The sequence below is a fragment of the Theropithecus gelada genome, chromosome 3 (genome assembly GCF_003255815.1).
Source record: "Theropithecus gelada isolate Dixy chromosome 3, Tgel_1.0, whole genome shotgun sequence".
Taxonomy (NCBI): Eukaryota; Metazoa; Chordata; class Mammalia; order Primates; family Cercopithecidae; genus Theropithecus; species Theropithecus gelada.
Genome location: NC_037670.1, coordinates 180,903,191 through 180,917,467, shown reverse-complemented (window position 1 = coordinate 180,917,467; position 14,277 = coordinate 180,903,191). Strand labels below are relative to the sequence as shown.

Below are 14,277 nucleotides of genomic sequence, written 5' to 3'. Positions count from 1 at the left end.
CCAATCATGACAGAAGGTGAAAGGGGGGTGTCATGGCGAGAGGGAGCAAGAGGGAAGGGAGCAAGAGAGAGAAATGAGGTGCCAAAGTCCTTAACCAGATCCTGTGTGAACTAATAGAGAACTTACTCATCACCAATGGGAGGGCACCAAGCCATTCATGAGAGATCTGCCCCCGTGACCCAAACACTTCCACCAGGACTCACCTCCAACAGTGGGCATCACGTTTCAACATGAAATTTTGAGGGGACACACATCCAAACCATTTCAAAGGGTGATTTGTTGCAGTTACAAACTATGGAAAAATGAACATCTTTATGTATACATCCTTGTGTGGGTATACAAATGTATTTGAAAGGAATGCTTTCAGCTGCAAGCAAAAACATACCCAATGTGTTTTTAATCAAGTAGAGGTTTTTCTCATAAAACGTCTGGAGGAATGAAGTATTGTTACATGGTACAACATGGATGAACCTTGAAAACATGATGCTAAGTGAAAGAAGTCAGACACAATAAGGCACATACTGTATGATTTTATTTATATGAAATACCCAGAATAGGCAAATCCATAGAAACAGAAAGTAGATTGGTGGTTATGAGAGTCTAAGCAGGGTGGGAGGAGTATAGGACATTGAATTTAATAAACACACTTGTTACTAGCTGTCTTAGTCTGTTTTATGCTACTATAACAGAATACCACAGGCTGGATAATATATAATGAACAGAAATTTATTTGGTGTATGATTCTGGAGGCTGGGAAGCCCAAGATCAAGGGGCTGGCATCTGGCAAGGGCCTTTGTGTTATATCATCCGATGGTGGAAGGCAGAAGGGCAAGAGACGGTGAGAGTGAGAGAGCAAGAGGGGGCCAGACTTGCTTTTGTAACAAACCTGCTCTCACCATAACTAACCCACTCCTGTGATAACATTAGTCAGTTTATGAGGATAGAATCCTCATGACCTAATCACTTCTTGAGGCCCCACCTCAACACTGTTGCATTGGGAATTAAGTTTCAAATACATGAACTTTGGGAAACACACAAACCATAGCACTAATGCAATCTTATTACTTTTTAAAAGTAGGCTTTATTTTTTAGAGCGATTTTAGGTTCACAGCAAAATTGGGTGAAAGGTAGTGAGATTTTTCCATATATCCGCTGGCTCCACACATGCATAGCCTTGGCCATTATCAGCATCCCCCACCAGAGTGGAAAATTTGCTATAGTTGACGACCCTGTCTTGAACATCATTATGACTTAGATTCCATAGTTTACATTCGTGTTCACTCTTGGTGTTGTATGTTCCATGGGTTTGGAGAATTTTATAAGGACATATATCTAACCTTACAGTATCGTACAGAATAGTTTCACTATTTTTAAAAGTCCTGTAAGCTCTGCTGGTTCATTCCTTCCTCCCCTCAACCCTTGGCAACAACTGGTCCTTTCAGTGTCTCCACAGTTTTGTTTTGCCTTTTCTAGAATATAGTTGGAATCATACAAATGTTGCCATTTCAAATTGACTTCTTTCACTTAGCAGCATGCATTTAAGTTTCCTCCACGACTTTTCATTGCTTTGACAGCTCTTTTAATTTTTAACTTTTATTTAGGTTCGGGGGCACATGTACAGGTTTGTTATTATGTTTCACAGGGGTTTGGTGTACAGATTAATTTGTCACCCAGATAGTAAGCATAGTACCCGATTGGTAGTTTTTCCATCCTCTCCCTCCCATCCTCAAGTAGACCCTGGTGTTTCTTGTTCCCTATGTCCATGTGTTCTCAGTATTTAGCCCCCTCTTATAAATGAGAACATGTGTTATTTGGTTTCCTGTTCCTGTGTTAGTTCACTTAGGATAATGGTCTCCAGCTCCAACGCCATCCATGTCGCTGCAAAGGACATGCTCGCATTCTTTTTTATGGCTGCATAGTATTCCATGATATATACATACCACATTTTCTTTATCCATTCTACTGTTGATGGTCATTTAGGTTGATTCCATGTCTTTGCTATTGTGAATAGTGCTCTGAAGAGTATAATGCGTGTATGTGTCTTTTATGGTAGAATGGTTTGTATTCCTTTGGGTCTGTAGCCAGTAATTGGATTGCTGAGTCAAATGGTAGTTCTGTTTTTGTTTTGTTTGCTTTGCTTTGCTTTTCCTTTTCTTTTTTTTTTTTTGAGATAGAGTCTTGCTTTGTGACCCAGCTGCAGTCCCATGGTATGATCTTGGCTCACTGCAACCTCCGCCTCCCAGGTTCAAGTGATTCTTGTACTTCAGCTTCCCTAGTAGCTGGGACCACAGGCTCCTGCCACCACGGCCAGCTAATTTTTGTATTTTTAGTAGAGATGGGGTTTCACCATGATCCCAGGTTGTTCTAGAACTCGTTACCTCAAGTGATCCACCCACCTTGGCTTCCCAAAATGCTGGGATTACAGGCATGAGTCACCATGCCCAGCCAGTATTTCTCTTTTAAATGGTTTGAGAAATTGCCACACTGCTTTCCACAGTGACTGAACTAATTGACATTTCCACTAGCCAGTTTATAAGCATTCCCTTTTCTCTGCAGCCTCACTAGCATCTGTTATTTTTTGACTTTCTTATAATAGCCACTCTGACTGGTGTGAGATGATATCTCATTGTGATTTTGATTTGCATTTCTCTAATGATTAATAATGCTGAGCATCTTTTCATATGCTTGTTGGCTGCATGTATGTCTTCTTTTGAAAAGTCTGTTCCTGTCCTGTGCCCACTTTTTAGTGGGATTGCTTTTGTTAGACCTTTGTCAGATGCATAGTTTGCAAATATTTTCTCTTATCTGTAGGTTGTCATTTACTGTTGATAGTTTCTTTAGTTGTACAGAAGCTGTTTAGTTTAATTAGGTTCCCATTTGTCAATTTTTGTTTTTGTTGCAGTTGCTTTTAGTGTATTTGTCATGAAGTCTTTGTCAGGGCCTGTGTCCAGAATGGTATTTCCTAGGTTTTCTTTCAGATTTCTATAGTTTTAGGTTTTACATTTAAGTCTTTACTCCATCTTGAATTGATTTTGTAGATAGTGTAAGGAAGGGGTCTCGTTTCACTCTTCTGCGTTTTTTTTAAGTGTTGAATGATCTTCTACATTTTAGTTATTCACCTATTGAAGGATATCTTGATTCCTTCCAAGTTTTGGCAGTTGTGAAAAGAGCTGCTATAAACATTCCTGTGCAAGTTCTTGTGTGGATAGTTTTCAACTTTTTTGGGTAAATACCAAATCTAATGGGATTGCTGAATCATACGGTATTTTTAGTTTTGTAAGAAACTGCCAAGTTATCTTCCAAAGTGGCTGTGCCATTTTGCATTCCACCAGCAATTAATGAGAGTTCTTGTTGCTCCACATCCTCACCAGCATTTGGTGGTGTTAGCATTCTGGATTTTAGTCATTCTAATAGGTGTGTCATCACAGGTGTCTCGTTGTTTTACTTTGTGTTGATGTAGAGTATCTTTTTGTATGCTGATTTGCCATCTGCGTATCTTCATTCATAAGGTCTTTGGCCATTTTTCAACAGGACTGTTTTCTTGTGGTTGAACTTTCAGAGTTCTTTATATATTTTGCATAGTAGTCCTTTATCAGAGGAGTCTTTTGCAAATATTTTCTCCCAGCCTGTGATTCTCTTTTCATTCCCTTGACAGTATTTGTTGCAGAGCACAAGTTTTAAGTTTTAATAAAGTCCAGCTTATCAATTCTTTCTTTCATGGATCATGCCTTTGGTGCTGTATCTAAAAAGCAATCCCCAAACCCAAGGCCATCTAGATTTTCTCCTTTGTTATCTTCTAGGAGTCTTACAGTTTTGTGTTTTGCATTTAGGTTTGTAATCATCATCCATTTTGAGTTAATTGTTGTGGAGTGTATAAGGTCTATATCTAGATTCATTTTCATGCATGTGGATGTCCAGTTGTTTCAGCACCATTTGTTGAAAAGATGGTCCTTTCTTCATTATATAGCCTTTGCTCCTTTTGTCAAAGATCAGTTGACCGTATTTATGTGGGTCTATTTCTGGGCTGTCTGTTCTGTTGATCTATATTTGTCTATGTTTTTCCATCAATATCATGCTGTCTCGATTATTATAGCCTTATAATGTTTTGAAACTGGGTAATATCAGTCCTCTTTCTTCTTTTTAAAATTGATTTTGTTTATATGTATAATTGTATGTTTATGGGGTATAGTGTGATGTTTCAGTGCATGTATGTGTACATTGTATAATGATCAAAAGGGGGTAGTTAGCATGTCTGTTACCTCAAACTTTTATTATTTCTTTGTGGTGATAACTTTTAAGACATTCTTTTCTAGCTGTCTTGAAATATACAATACATTGTTATTAGCTATAGCCACCCTACTATGTAATAGATGACTTTGTTTTTTTCCTTCAATATCGTGTTGACTGTTCTGGGTCTTTTGCTTCTCCGTGTAAAATTTAGAATCAGTTTGTTGATATCTACAAAATAACTTGCTGGGATTGTAATTGTAATCACACTGAATGTATAGATCAAGTTGGGAAGAACTGACATCTTGACAATATTGAGTCTTTCTGTCCATAAATGTGCAATATCTCTCCACTAATTAAGTTATTTGATTTCTTTCAGAGTTTTGTAGGTTTCTCATACAGATTCTGTACATATTTTGATAGATCTATAGTTAAGTATTTTGCTTTGGTGGAATGCTAATGTAAATGGTGTTTTACATTTATGTATTTATTTACATTAATTTATTTAATTAATGAGACAGGGTCTCACTGTGTTGCCCAGGCTGGAGTGTAGTGGCATGATTATGGCTCACTGCAGCTTTGACCTGGGCTCAAGTGATCCTGAGAAGCTGGGACCACAGGTGTATGCCACCATGCCTGACTACTTTTTTTGCTGTTGTTTGAGACGGAGTCTCGCTCTGTCACCAGGCGGGAGTGCAGTGATGTGATCTCGGCTCACTGCAACCTCCGACTCCCTCCTTTAAGTGATTCTCCTGCCTCAGCCTCTGTAGTAGCTGGGATTACAGGCATGTGCCACCATGCCCAGCTAATTTTTGTATTTTTAGTAGAGACAGGGTTTCACCATGCTGGCCAGGATGGTCTCAATCTCCTGACCTTGCGATCCACCTGCCTCGGCCTCCCAAAGTGCTGGGATTACAGGCACATGTCCAGCCTGCCTAATTTGTTAAATTTATTTTTTGTAGAGATGGCGTCTCACTATGTTGTCCAGGCTAGTCTCAAATTCCTGGCCTCAAGCAGTCCTCCTGCCTTGACCTCGCAAAGTGCTAGGATTATAGGTGTGAACCACTACCCTGGCCTGCTGTTGTATTTTTAATTTCAAATTCCACTTGTTCATTGCTAGTGTATAGGAAAGTGATTGACTTTAGTTTGACTTTAGTATATTAACCTTGTGTCCCGCAACTTTGCTATAGTTGCTTATTAATTCTAGGAGTTTTTTTGTTAATTCATTCAGATTTTCTACACAGACGATCCTGTCCTTCCTTCAAAATCTGTATACTTTTTTTCTTTTTCTTGTATTTTTTCATTATCTAGGACTCCCAGTACAGTGTTGAAAAAAAGTGGTGAGAAGGAAAATCCTTGCTTTGTTCCTGATCTTAGTGGGAAAGCTTCAAGTGTCTTACCAATAAGTATGTTAGCTGTAGGCTTTTTTGTAGATATTTATTAAGTTGAAGAAGCTCCCTTCTAACATCTTGTTACTGAAAAAAATTGACATTTTTCGTCATTTATTTGGTTTTAGTTTACTTTTTCTTTCATGGTAAATTTAAGTCTCCTAACCAAAATAAAGGTTTTTAAATCTTTGCATATTTGGCATCTGTGGTTTTTTTTTTTTTTTTTTTTTTTTTTAAAGACGGGGTCTCTCTCTGTCATCCAGGCTGGAGTGCAATGGCATGAGCAATAGCTGTGCACTGCAGCCTTGAACTCCTGAGCTTGAGGGATATCCTCCTGCCTAAGCCTCCTGAGTAGCTGGAACTACAGGTTTATGCCGGCTCATTTTTCAAAAATTGTAAATTATTTTTGCAGAGACGGGGTCTCTTTGGGTTGCCCCGGGTGTCATTAAGTGATCACTTTTGGTCTCAAGTGATCTTCCTGCTTCAGCCTCTTGAGTAGCTGGGATTATACGCGTGAGCCACTGTTCCTGTTTTTTTTTTTCCTGAAGATATTTTGGTGCTGTGCTTTTTGGTACGTGAAGATTCATGAGAGTTCTTTTCCCATTGTGGTTAACACCAGTCTTCCTTAAGTGCCCTACTTTGTCTTACTTCACACAAATTTAAGTATATTAGTTTTTAACAATGTATATTAAAGGAACTATTCAGTTACTTATGACCGGGTCAACTCTCAAGTGCGTAGCCATTCTTGATCAGCATCAGGACTAAAGCCATGCCGCCTCCCGCTTCCAGGGCTGAATTGCCTTCTTTCTGGGCTAGCTAGGGCAGTAGGACATGCACCCCAGTGGGTATTTTGCTGTGAGCTCTGAAACAGGGCATGGCTGTTCCTTCCCTGACCAGGAGCAAAGCTCATTTCGTTCACAGTTTCACAGTACCACAGGATGCCAGCACAGAGCCCATCCTTTTTTTTTTTTTTTTTTTTCCCAATCAGGTGTGCTTCACTTTTAGTGGTGAGAAGCTGGAGTGTTTTTCTCCTTTTTTTTTGGTTAGGAATTTCCTTTCGTCCTGAGTGTAGGGAGAATAGGCATCATTACAGCTTTCTTTTATTTCACTCATCCCTCTGACTCTGTGTCTGGAAGAGACAACTTTAGAGGAGAACCTACTCCTCGTCCTACTTTTGAAACTAGAAACACAGTCTAATCAGTTCTGTGATGTTTGCTTTGGTCTGTTGTAGTTGTATTCGTATTTTCATAGTGTGTAGCTTTTTTTTTCTTTTTTTTTTTTTTTGTGAGGCGGAGTCTTACTCTGTCACCCAGGCTGGAGTGCAGTGGCGCGCTCTTGACTCGCTGCAACCTGCATCTCCCGGGTTCAAGCGATTCTCCTGCCTCAGCCTCCTGAGTAGCTGAGATTACAGGTGTGTACCACCATCCTGGCTAAGTTTTGTATTTTTTGTAGAGCTGGGGTTTCTCCATGTTGGCCAGGCTGGTCTTGAACTTTTGACCTCAGGTGATCCGCCCACCTTGGCCTTCCAAAGTACTGGGATTACTGGTGTGAGCCACCATGCCTGGCCCCAGTGTGTAACTTTTATTTCAATAATAATACTTACATCTGTTTTTAAATTATTAGCCTTACTTCTACTCTTAAATGAATTATTTTCCATTAGTCTTATCCTATGCATTTTGGTTACTTGATTTCCTTTTCTCCATTTTCATGCTTTCTTATCTTCTGCTTCTGCACTAACACCCTGGATCTTTTCTTTCTTCTTTTTTTTTTTTTTCTTTTTGAGACAGCGTCTTGCTCTGTCGCCCAGGCTGGAGTGCAGTGGCCCCATCTTGGCTCACGGCAACCTCCACCTCCCAGGTTCAAGCTGTTCTCGTGCCTCAGCCTCCTGAGTAGCTGGGATTACAGGCGTCCACCACCACACCTGGCTAATTTTTGTGTTTCCAGGTTTTGCCATGTTGGCCAGGCTGGTGTTGAACTCCTGACCTCAAGTAATCCAACTACCTTGGCCTCCCAAAGTGCTGGGATTACAGACCTGAGCCACTGCACCCGTCCTTCCCTGGATTTTATGAAACGATTGTGTTTCACCTTTAAACATAATTTTTAAAAAATTCAGAAACATCCTTTGATCAAAACCTTCTATTCTTCCAGCTTCCTTGGTCAAGTACTTTTGTTGCAGCTACTTCTCTGCCATGAACATTAGCTTATTGAGGTCTTTGCTTCTCCTGTCCGTCAGCCTACCCTTAGTTTCATTTTTCTCCTAATCTACTTTGGTATCATGGCCAGTCATTTCACTCACTCTTGCTAATACTGTAAACCAGTGCTTCTCACACTGTGGTCAGGGGCTTCCTTGGGATTGATGTTGAAACCGTGGGAGTAGTTGATGTTACCTGTGAAGAGCTTGTGGAATAAGAATAGACGGGTGCTCAGCCCAGAAATTATAGAGAAGATTGTTTAAAGGCTGGCAGGAAAAGGGAAGCTTGTGAGGGAGCTTGGGAGAACAACAGAGAGGGAGGAAGACTGCTGACAGAAGTTGCTGCATAGAGCTCAGCAAAAATCATGAAGTGTAATTTTCCTGTTAGGTTTGCTGACCACTTTGAGTTGGTCGATGAGTGTGAAGTTTGATGAGTGACTGGAAGAGGAAGTGAGTGGTTTAAAGGTAGAAGTCTGCAAGTACAGGCTATTATTTTGAAGCGCTTGGCTGGAAAGGGGAGGAGAGAGGCTAGGATATCTGTTAGAATCATCAAGCTTCTAATATTTCTTGGGGACTCTACCTGCATCTGCCTCAGCATCTAGGAATCTGGCTCTCATGTTTTACGGCATCACCAGACTGCCAGCACTGCTGCGGGTTTTAGCTTGGACTTGCCTGGAACTTTAAAGGCCATTTAATCTTACCTTGCCTCTCATTTCTGTTATATTTGCTCCATTTATTCTCCCATGTGATTTACATACTCCTTCTCTCCTCACTCTCCGTATGTATCTGATTTGATGAACTTGTTTCTGTTGCACTGAGGAAACAGAAGCCATCAAAAAAGTAGTCAATGTCTTTCTGCCTTCACCACAAGTAACTACCTGCAACTGAACTCAAGTATTGTGTCTTCTCCTTGTTCTCCTCCTTTTTATTATGGATAAATTTTATATCACTCCTACAACTTGAGCACGTAACTTCAGCAATTATTTCTTTTTTCTCTTGCATCAATAATTTTTCTCTCTACTGGATTATTCATATAATCGTTTGTAATGCTTTTTCTTTTTTTAAAAAAACCCTTGACTTCACATTCCCTTCACATTTTCTTTGATCCTCTTTATAATCAAACTCCTGGAAAGTTCTGTGTACTTGCATTTCTGTTTCCAATTATTCTTCTTTCTTAATCTACTTCAGGGTTTTACCTCCACTACTCTATCAAATATCAACTCTTGTCAAGGTCGCCAGTGACCTCCATGGTGCTAAATCCAGCTGTCAATTCTCAGTCCTCATCTTTCTTGGCCTGTCAGCAGCATTTGACACTGTTGATAATTCCATTTTCCTAAATAAACTTGCTTCATGTGGCTTTCAAGCCATCTAGTCTCTTGGTTTGCCTCCTCCCTCGCCGACTGCTGCTTCTCAGTCAGCGTTTGTGAATCCTTCTGTCGAGCTGATTCTAAAGATTTGAGAGCTCTAGGTCTCTATTCTCAGACTTCTCTTCTCTGGCTATCCTTACTCCCTGGGATGGAAATCTCATCTAGTCTCAGGACTTCAAATATCATCTGCTGATGATTCTAAGGTTTTAAAAAATTTATGGCCTGGCCCTTTCTTCTGAATGTACAGATTTTTATCCAACTGCCCATCTAACCTCTTGACCTGAGTGAATTATATGTATGTCAGATTCAACAGTGTAAGCTATACATAAATTTCCCTCAAAACTACTCCTCTTGTAATCTTCCCCGAGTGCTGAAATGACAACTCTGTCTCTCAGTTTCTCAGGCAAAGAATCTTATATTGATTCTAGCAAATCTTATCATATCTGCTTTCAAAACATACCCAGAACTCCATCTCTTCTGAGCACCTCCTTGCGCAGGTCCGAGTGGCTGCTCTCGGCTTCCTGCAGTTCTCTGTTGTCTGCTCTCATTGCCTCTGTCCTGGCCCCTTTCCAGTTTATTTTCTGTGTAGCACTTATAGGGAGCCTTTTGCACTGTGTCAGATCCTGTCACCCTCTACTCAGAATCCTACAATGGAATTCTATCTCGCTCAGGGTAAAAACCGACACAGTACCTGAGTCTTGCATGACCCGAATAGTGGGCTCCCATTATTCTCTGACCTTGTCTCTTACTTCTGCCCCCTCATTGTTTGAGCACACCGGAGCCATTATTGCCTCTGATCCTTGGCACTACTGTTCTCTCTGCCTCAAATCCTCCCCCCTTCTCTAGATTTCTGCATGTCTTGGCCCCTCTTGTCCCACAACTCTTTCCTCAGATGTCACCTTATTAGTGAGACATGTCCCCACCCCTGCTGGCACTTCCTGTTCCTCTAAAGTTGCATAATTGTCATCTGACACACTTTATATGTATTTATTGTCTTTTTCTAGCAGTGTACTGTAAACTCCATAAGGGCTACAATTTTGCTCACTGCATGTCCCAGTTCCTAGAAGAATCCCTGATATACAGCAAGCCCACAGTAAATAACTGTTGAGTGAATGAATTTAAATCAGCCTCTGTCCTACATTTTAATTCCCTTAGTCATCTAATCTCTCTGACTTTAATCTCATAATTCACTGTGTTTCTGTCTTCTTTCCATTGCTCTTTTAGCCTTACTCAGACTTCCATTCCATTATAAAAATTTCCTCCTTATTTTCAACTTCTTAGAAGACCCCCTCCATTTACATTTCTTCACCAAGAACTGGTTTTCCTCTTGGCCCATCTTCTACACTCCAAATAATTTTGGGAGAAGATAGTGATGCTGTTAACATTTTCTTGTCTAGCCAGTTTTCCCAACAGGTCATTGGCTTCCAGCGGCAGGGGATTTTGATGCCCGTTGGTGCTTTTGGTTGCTGTCAGTATTGTCTTCTGTTCCTCTCCCTTGTGTATTGAGAGAGCTTTGGCACATAGCTAGCAGTCTTCTTTATTCTCAGTTTGTCATTCCTGCATGATGATGTGCAGGGAATGTCTACTGTCCTGGTCCAAAGTTGTTCTCAGTCGTATGGCCACCAGTACTACTTCAGAAATCCATGCATGGATATTCTGTAGACTTTATCATCACTCAGAGTGGTTTCATTTGAGAGTCTTCAGTTTTTTTTCCATGTTCCACATCAAGCTGTGGCAGACCTTTATTTCTAGCACACTTGGTCTTTGACTGTAACGAGATCTCCTGTTCCTTGACCCATCCTTTTTTTCAGTCTGTCATTCCCCAGATCTGATAGAAATTCAATTGAAATTAAACAATTAACCTGATTAAAAAATGGGCGGCCGGACACCGTGGCTCATGCCTGTAATCCCAGCACTTTAGGAGGCTGCTGCAGGCAGATCACCTGTGGTCAGGAGTTCGAGACCAGCCTGGTGAAACCCTGTCTCTACTAAAAATACAAAATTAGCCAGGCGTGGTGGTGTGAGCCCGTAATCCCAGCTACTTGGGAGGCTGAGGCAGAAGAATCACTTGAACCTGGAGGTGGAGGTTGCGGTGAGCCAAGATCGCACCATTGCACTCCAGCCTGAACAACAAGAGTGAAACTCCATCAAAAAAAAAAAAAAAAAAAAAAAAAGGGCAAAGGACTGGAATAGATATTTCCCAAAAGAAGACATACAGATGGCCAACAGGTATATGAAAATGTGTTCAACGTCACTAATCATCAGAGACTTACAAATCAAAACCACCATGAGCTAATCGCCTCATATCTGTTAGAGTGGCTGTAACCAAAATCCCAAAAGATAACAAGGGTTGATGAAGATGTGGCGAGAAGGGAACCCTTGTACATTGTTGGTGGGAATGTAAATTAGTATGGCCATTATAAAAAACAGTGTGGAGGTTCCTCAAAAAATAAAAAATAGAGCTGCCGTATGACGCAGCAGTACTTCTCCTGGGTATATTTCCAAAAGAAATGAAATTAATGTGTTGAAGAGATACTTGCCCTCTCATGTTCATGACAGCACTATACAATAGTGAAGTTGTTGAATCAACTTAAGTGTCTGCCAACAGATGAGTGGATCAAGAAAATGTAGTGTATTCAAGGGAATACTATTCAGCTGTAAAAAAGAAAGAATCTTGTCATTTGCAGCAACGTGGATGGACCTGGAAGACATTATGTTAAGTAAAATAAGGCAGACACAGAAAGACAAATACTGCATGATCTCACTTATATGTGAAACTTAAAAATGTTGAACTTTTGGAAACAGTGAGTAGAATGATGGTTGTCAGGGACTAGGGCTTGGGGGCTTGGGGAGATGTTGGTCAAAGGGTACAAAATTTCAGTTAGGTGGGAGGAATAAGTTTAAATCTATTGTATAACATGAAGACTATAATAAATAACAATGTATTGTATTTTGAAAATCACTAAGTAGATTTTAAGTGTTCTCATCACAAAAAATTATAAATATTTGAGGTAATGAGTATGCTGATTAGCTTGATTGAGCTATTCCACAATGTATCTTATTTTAAAACATTTTGTACACAGTAAATATGTATAACTTTTATTTGTCAATTAAAAAAGCAAAATTAGGCTGGTTGCAGTGGCCCACGCCTATAGTCCCAGCACTTTGGGAGGCTGAGGCGGGCAGATCACTTGAGGTCAGGAGTTCGAGACCAGCCTGGCCAACATGGCAAAACCCCGTCTTTGCCAACAAATACAAAAATTAGCCAGGCATGGTGTCACACACCTGTATTCCCAGCTACTTGGCAGGCTGAGATGGGAGAATCGCTTGAATCTGGGAGGGGGAGGTTGCAGTGAGCCAATATTGTGCCACTGTACTCCTGCCTGAGCAGAGTGAGACCCTGTCTCAGAGGAAAAAAAAAAAAAAGCAAAATTAAAAATACAGAATTTAATACTATCTTAAAGAAATCTCTTCTTCAACTGCCTTTTGTTTTGATATGGGGTATCTTATTGAATAATTATTTCCCACCCCCATTGATTTGTGATTCCATTTGTATGTTAAACTTTTATATAGTGGAATTTGTTTAATGTATCTGTCAGTGTTTGGTGCCAGCATCTTCTTTAAATGAATTGAAGCTTTTGATAATGTTTTAATATTTGGTAGTGTTAGTAGTTTCTAATTGACTTTATTTTTCAGAATTGTCAGTGGTGATGGTCTGGTTCTTCACACTTCCACATGATTTTGAAAAATATTTGATCAAGATCGAGTTACGGAAAGAAAAGTCTCCATTGGGCTTTTTTTGTTTGTTTGTTTTTAATGGTATTAAACAGGACTAATTGACTAGTTCATATAAATTAATATTTTATTAAAACTTTTTTTTTTTTTTTTTTGGAGATGGAGTCTCACTCTTGTTGTCCAGGCTGGAGTGCAATGGCATGATCTGGGTTCATTGCAACCTTCGCCTCCCGGGTTTAAGCGATTCTCCTGCCTCAGCATCTCAAGTAGCTGGGATTGCAGGTGCCCACCACCATGCCCTGCTAATTTTTTTTTTTTTGTGTGTTTTTCAGTAGAGACAGGGTTTCACCATGTTGGCCAGGCTGGTCTGAAACTCCTGACCTCAGATGATCTACCTGCCTTGGCCTCCCAAAGTGCTGGGGTTACAGGTGTGAGCCACCACGCCCAGCCTATGTTTTATTAAAACTTTAATGAGTAAAATGTCCAACATTTTAACTTTTTAGTAGTTTAAATCCTTTTTTCCTGTAAATATCACAGATATATCTTCTAGTATTTAAAAAAGATATGCGAAAAAGTAAATGATCCGTTAACTTTGTTTTGTTTCAGATATGTTTCCTTCTTTTTGCCATTCTCTACGTCGTTTCCTACTTCATCATCACAAGATACAAGAGAAAATCAGGCAAGTGGAAACATTTCAATTAAAACCTTTGTTAGAATGCCAAATGGTCTAGGCATGGTATATGGGATATATTAGTACACTTCAGTGTCATAGTGCATTGAATATGCCGGTGATTGAAGTAAGCAGTTGTCTGGTACTAAGAGACCTAAAAATAACCTCCAGGGAATTTGACTACTCTTAGAGTCATCCTCTTAGACCAGAGTCCTTGTTTATCACAATTCTTACGTCCAACTAAGAATAGTGCTAGGCTATTTAGTTCTGGGAAATTCCAGAGTTTATAAGGATATTTGGTTCCTTGTGAGCGGCTCTGACTTTGAATGTTTAACTCATCCACACCCCATACCTTTGCTGGCTACTAGAGCATGTGGTAGATATTTAGAGTCTCCATAATACCATTTAGTATCCAATTACCGGCATCTTGTATTATCCTTTTATTCTTTCACATATATCCTTATCCAGCCAGAGGGACTACCATATCTTTACTCTTTTTAATGAACTTTGTGCTCATTAATTCAGACTTTTTAGGTCAGGGTTTTATAAGTACCTAAGCAATTACCTTACTATTTTTTGTTAAATCTCAGCTGTTTTCTGAAAATCACAGGATATCTGCTTGTGATGTTGGGCTAATAGTAGGTGCTGTATGAATACTTAATGATTTCTTAATATTATGCTATCAGTTTAAACTTGTGG

The 14,277-nt window shown here is 39.9% G+C and overlaps 1 protein-coding gene across 6 annotated transcripts in view; it reads left to right on the top strand.

Moving 5' to 3' along the window:
• LMBR1 (limb development membrane protein 1) overlaps nucleotides 1–14,277 on the top strand; it is a 211,275-nt gene that overhangs the window by 31,931 nt on the left and 165,067 nt on the right. For 5 of the 6 annotated variants that reach the window (XM_025378728.1, XM_025378726.1, XM_025378727.1 and 2 more), the window contains exon 2: nucleotides 13,515–13,587. The exons of the other annotated variant lie outside the window; for it this stretch is intronic. In XM_025378728.1, coding sequence (XP_025234513.1) covers nucleotides 13,515–13,587 — 73 coding nt within the window. The remainder of the gene's footprint in view (nucleotides 1–13,514; nucleotides 13,588–14,277) is intronic. 6 annotated transcript variants of the gene reach the window in all.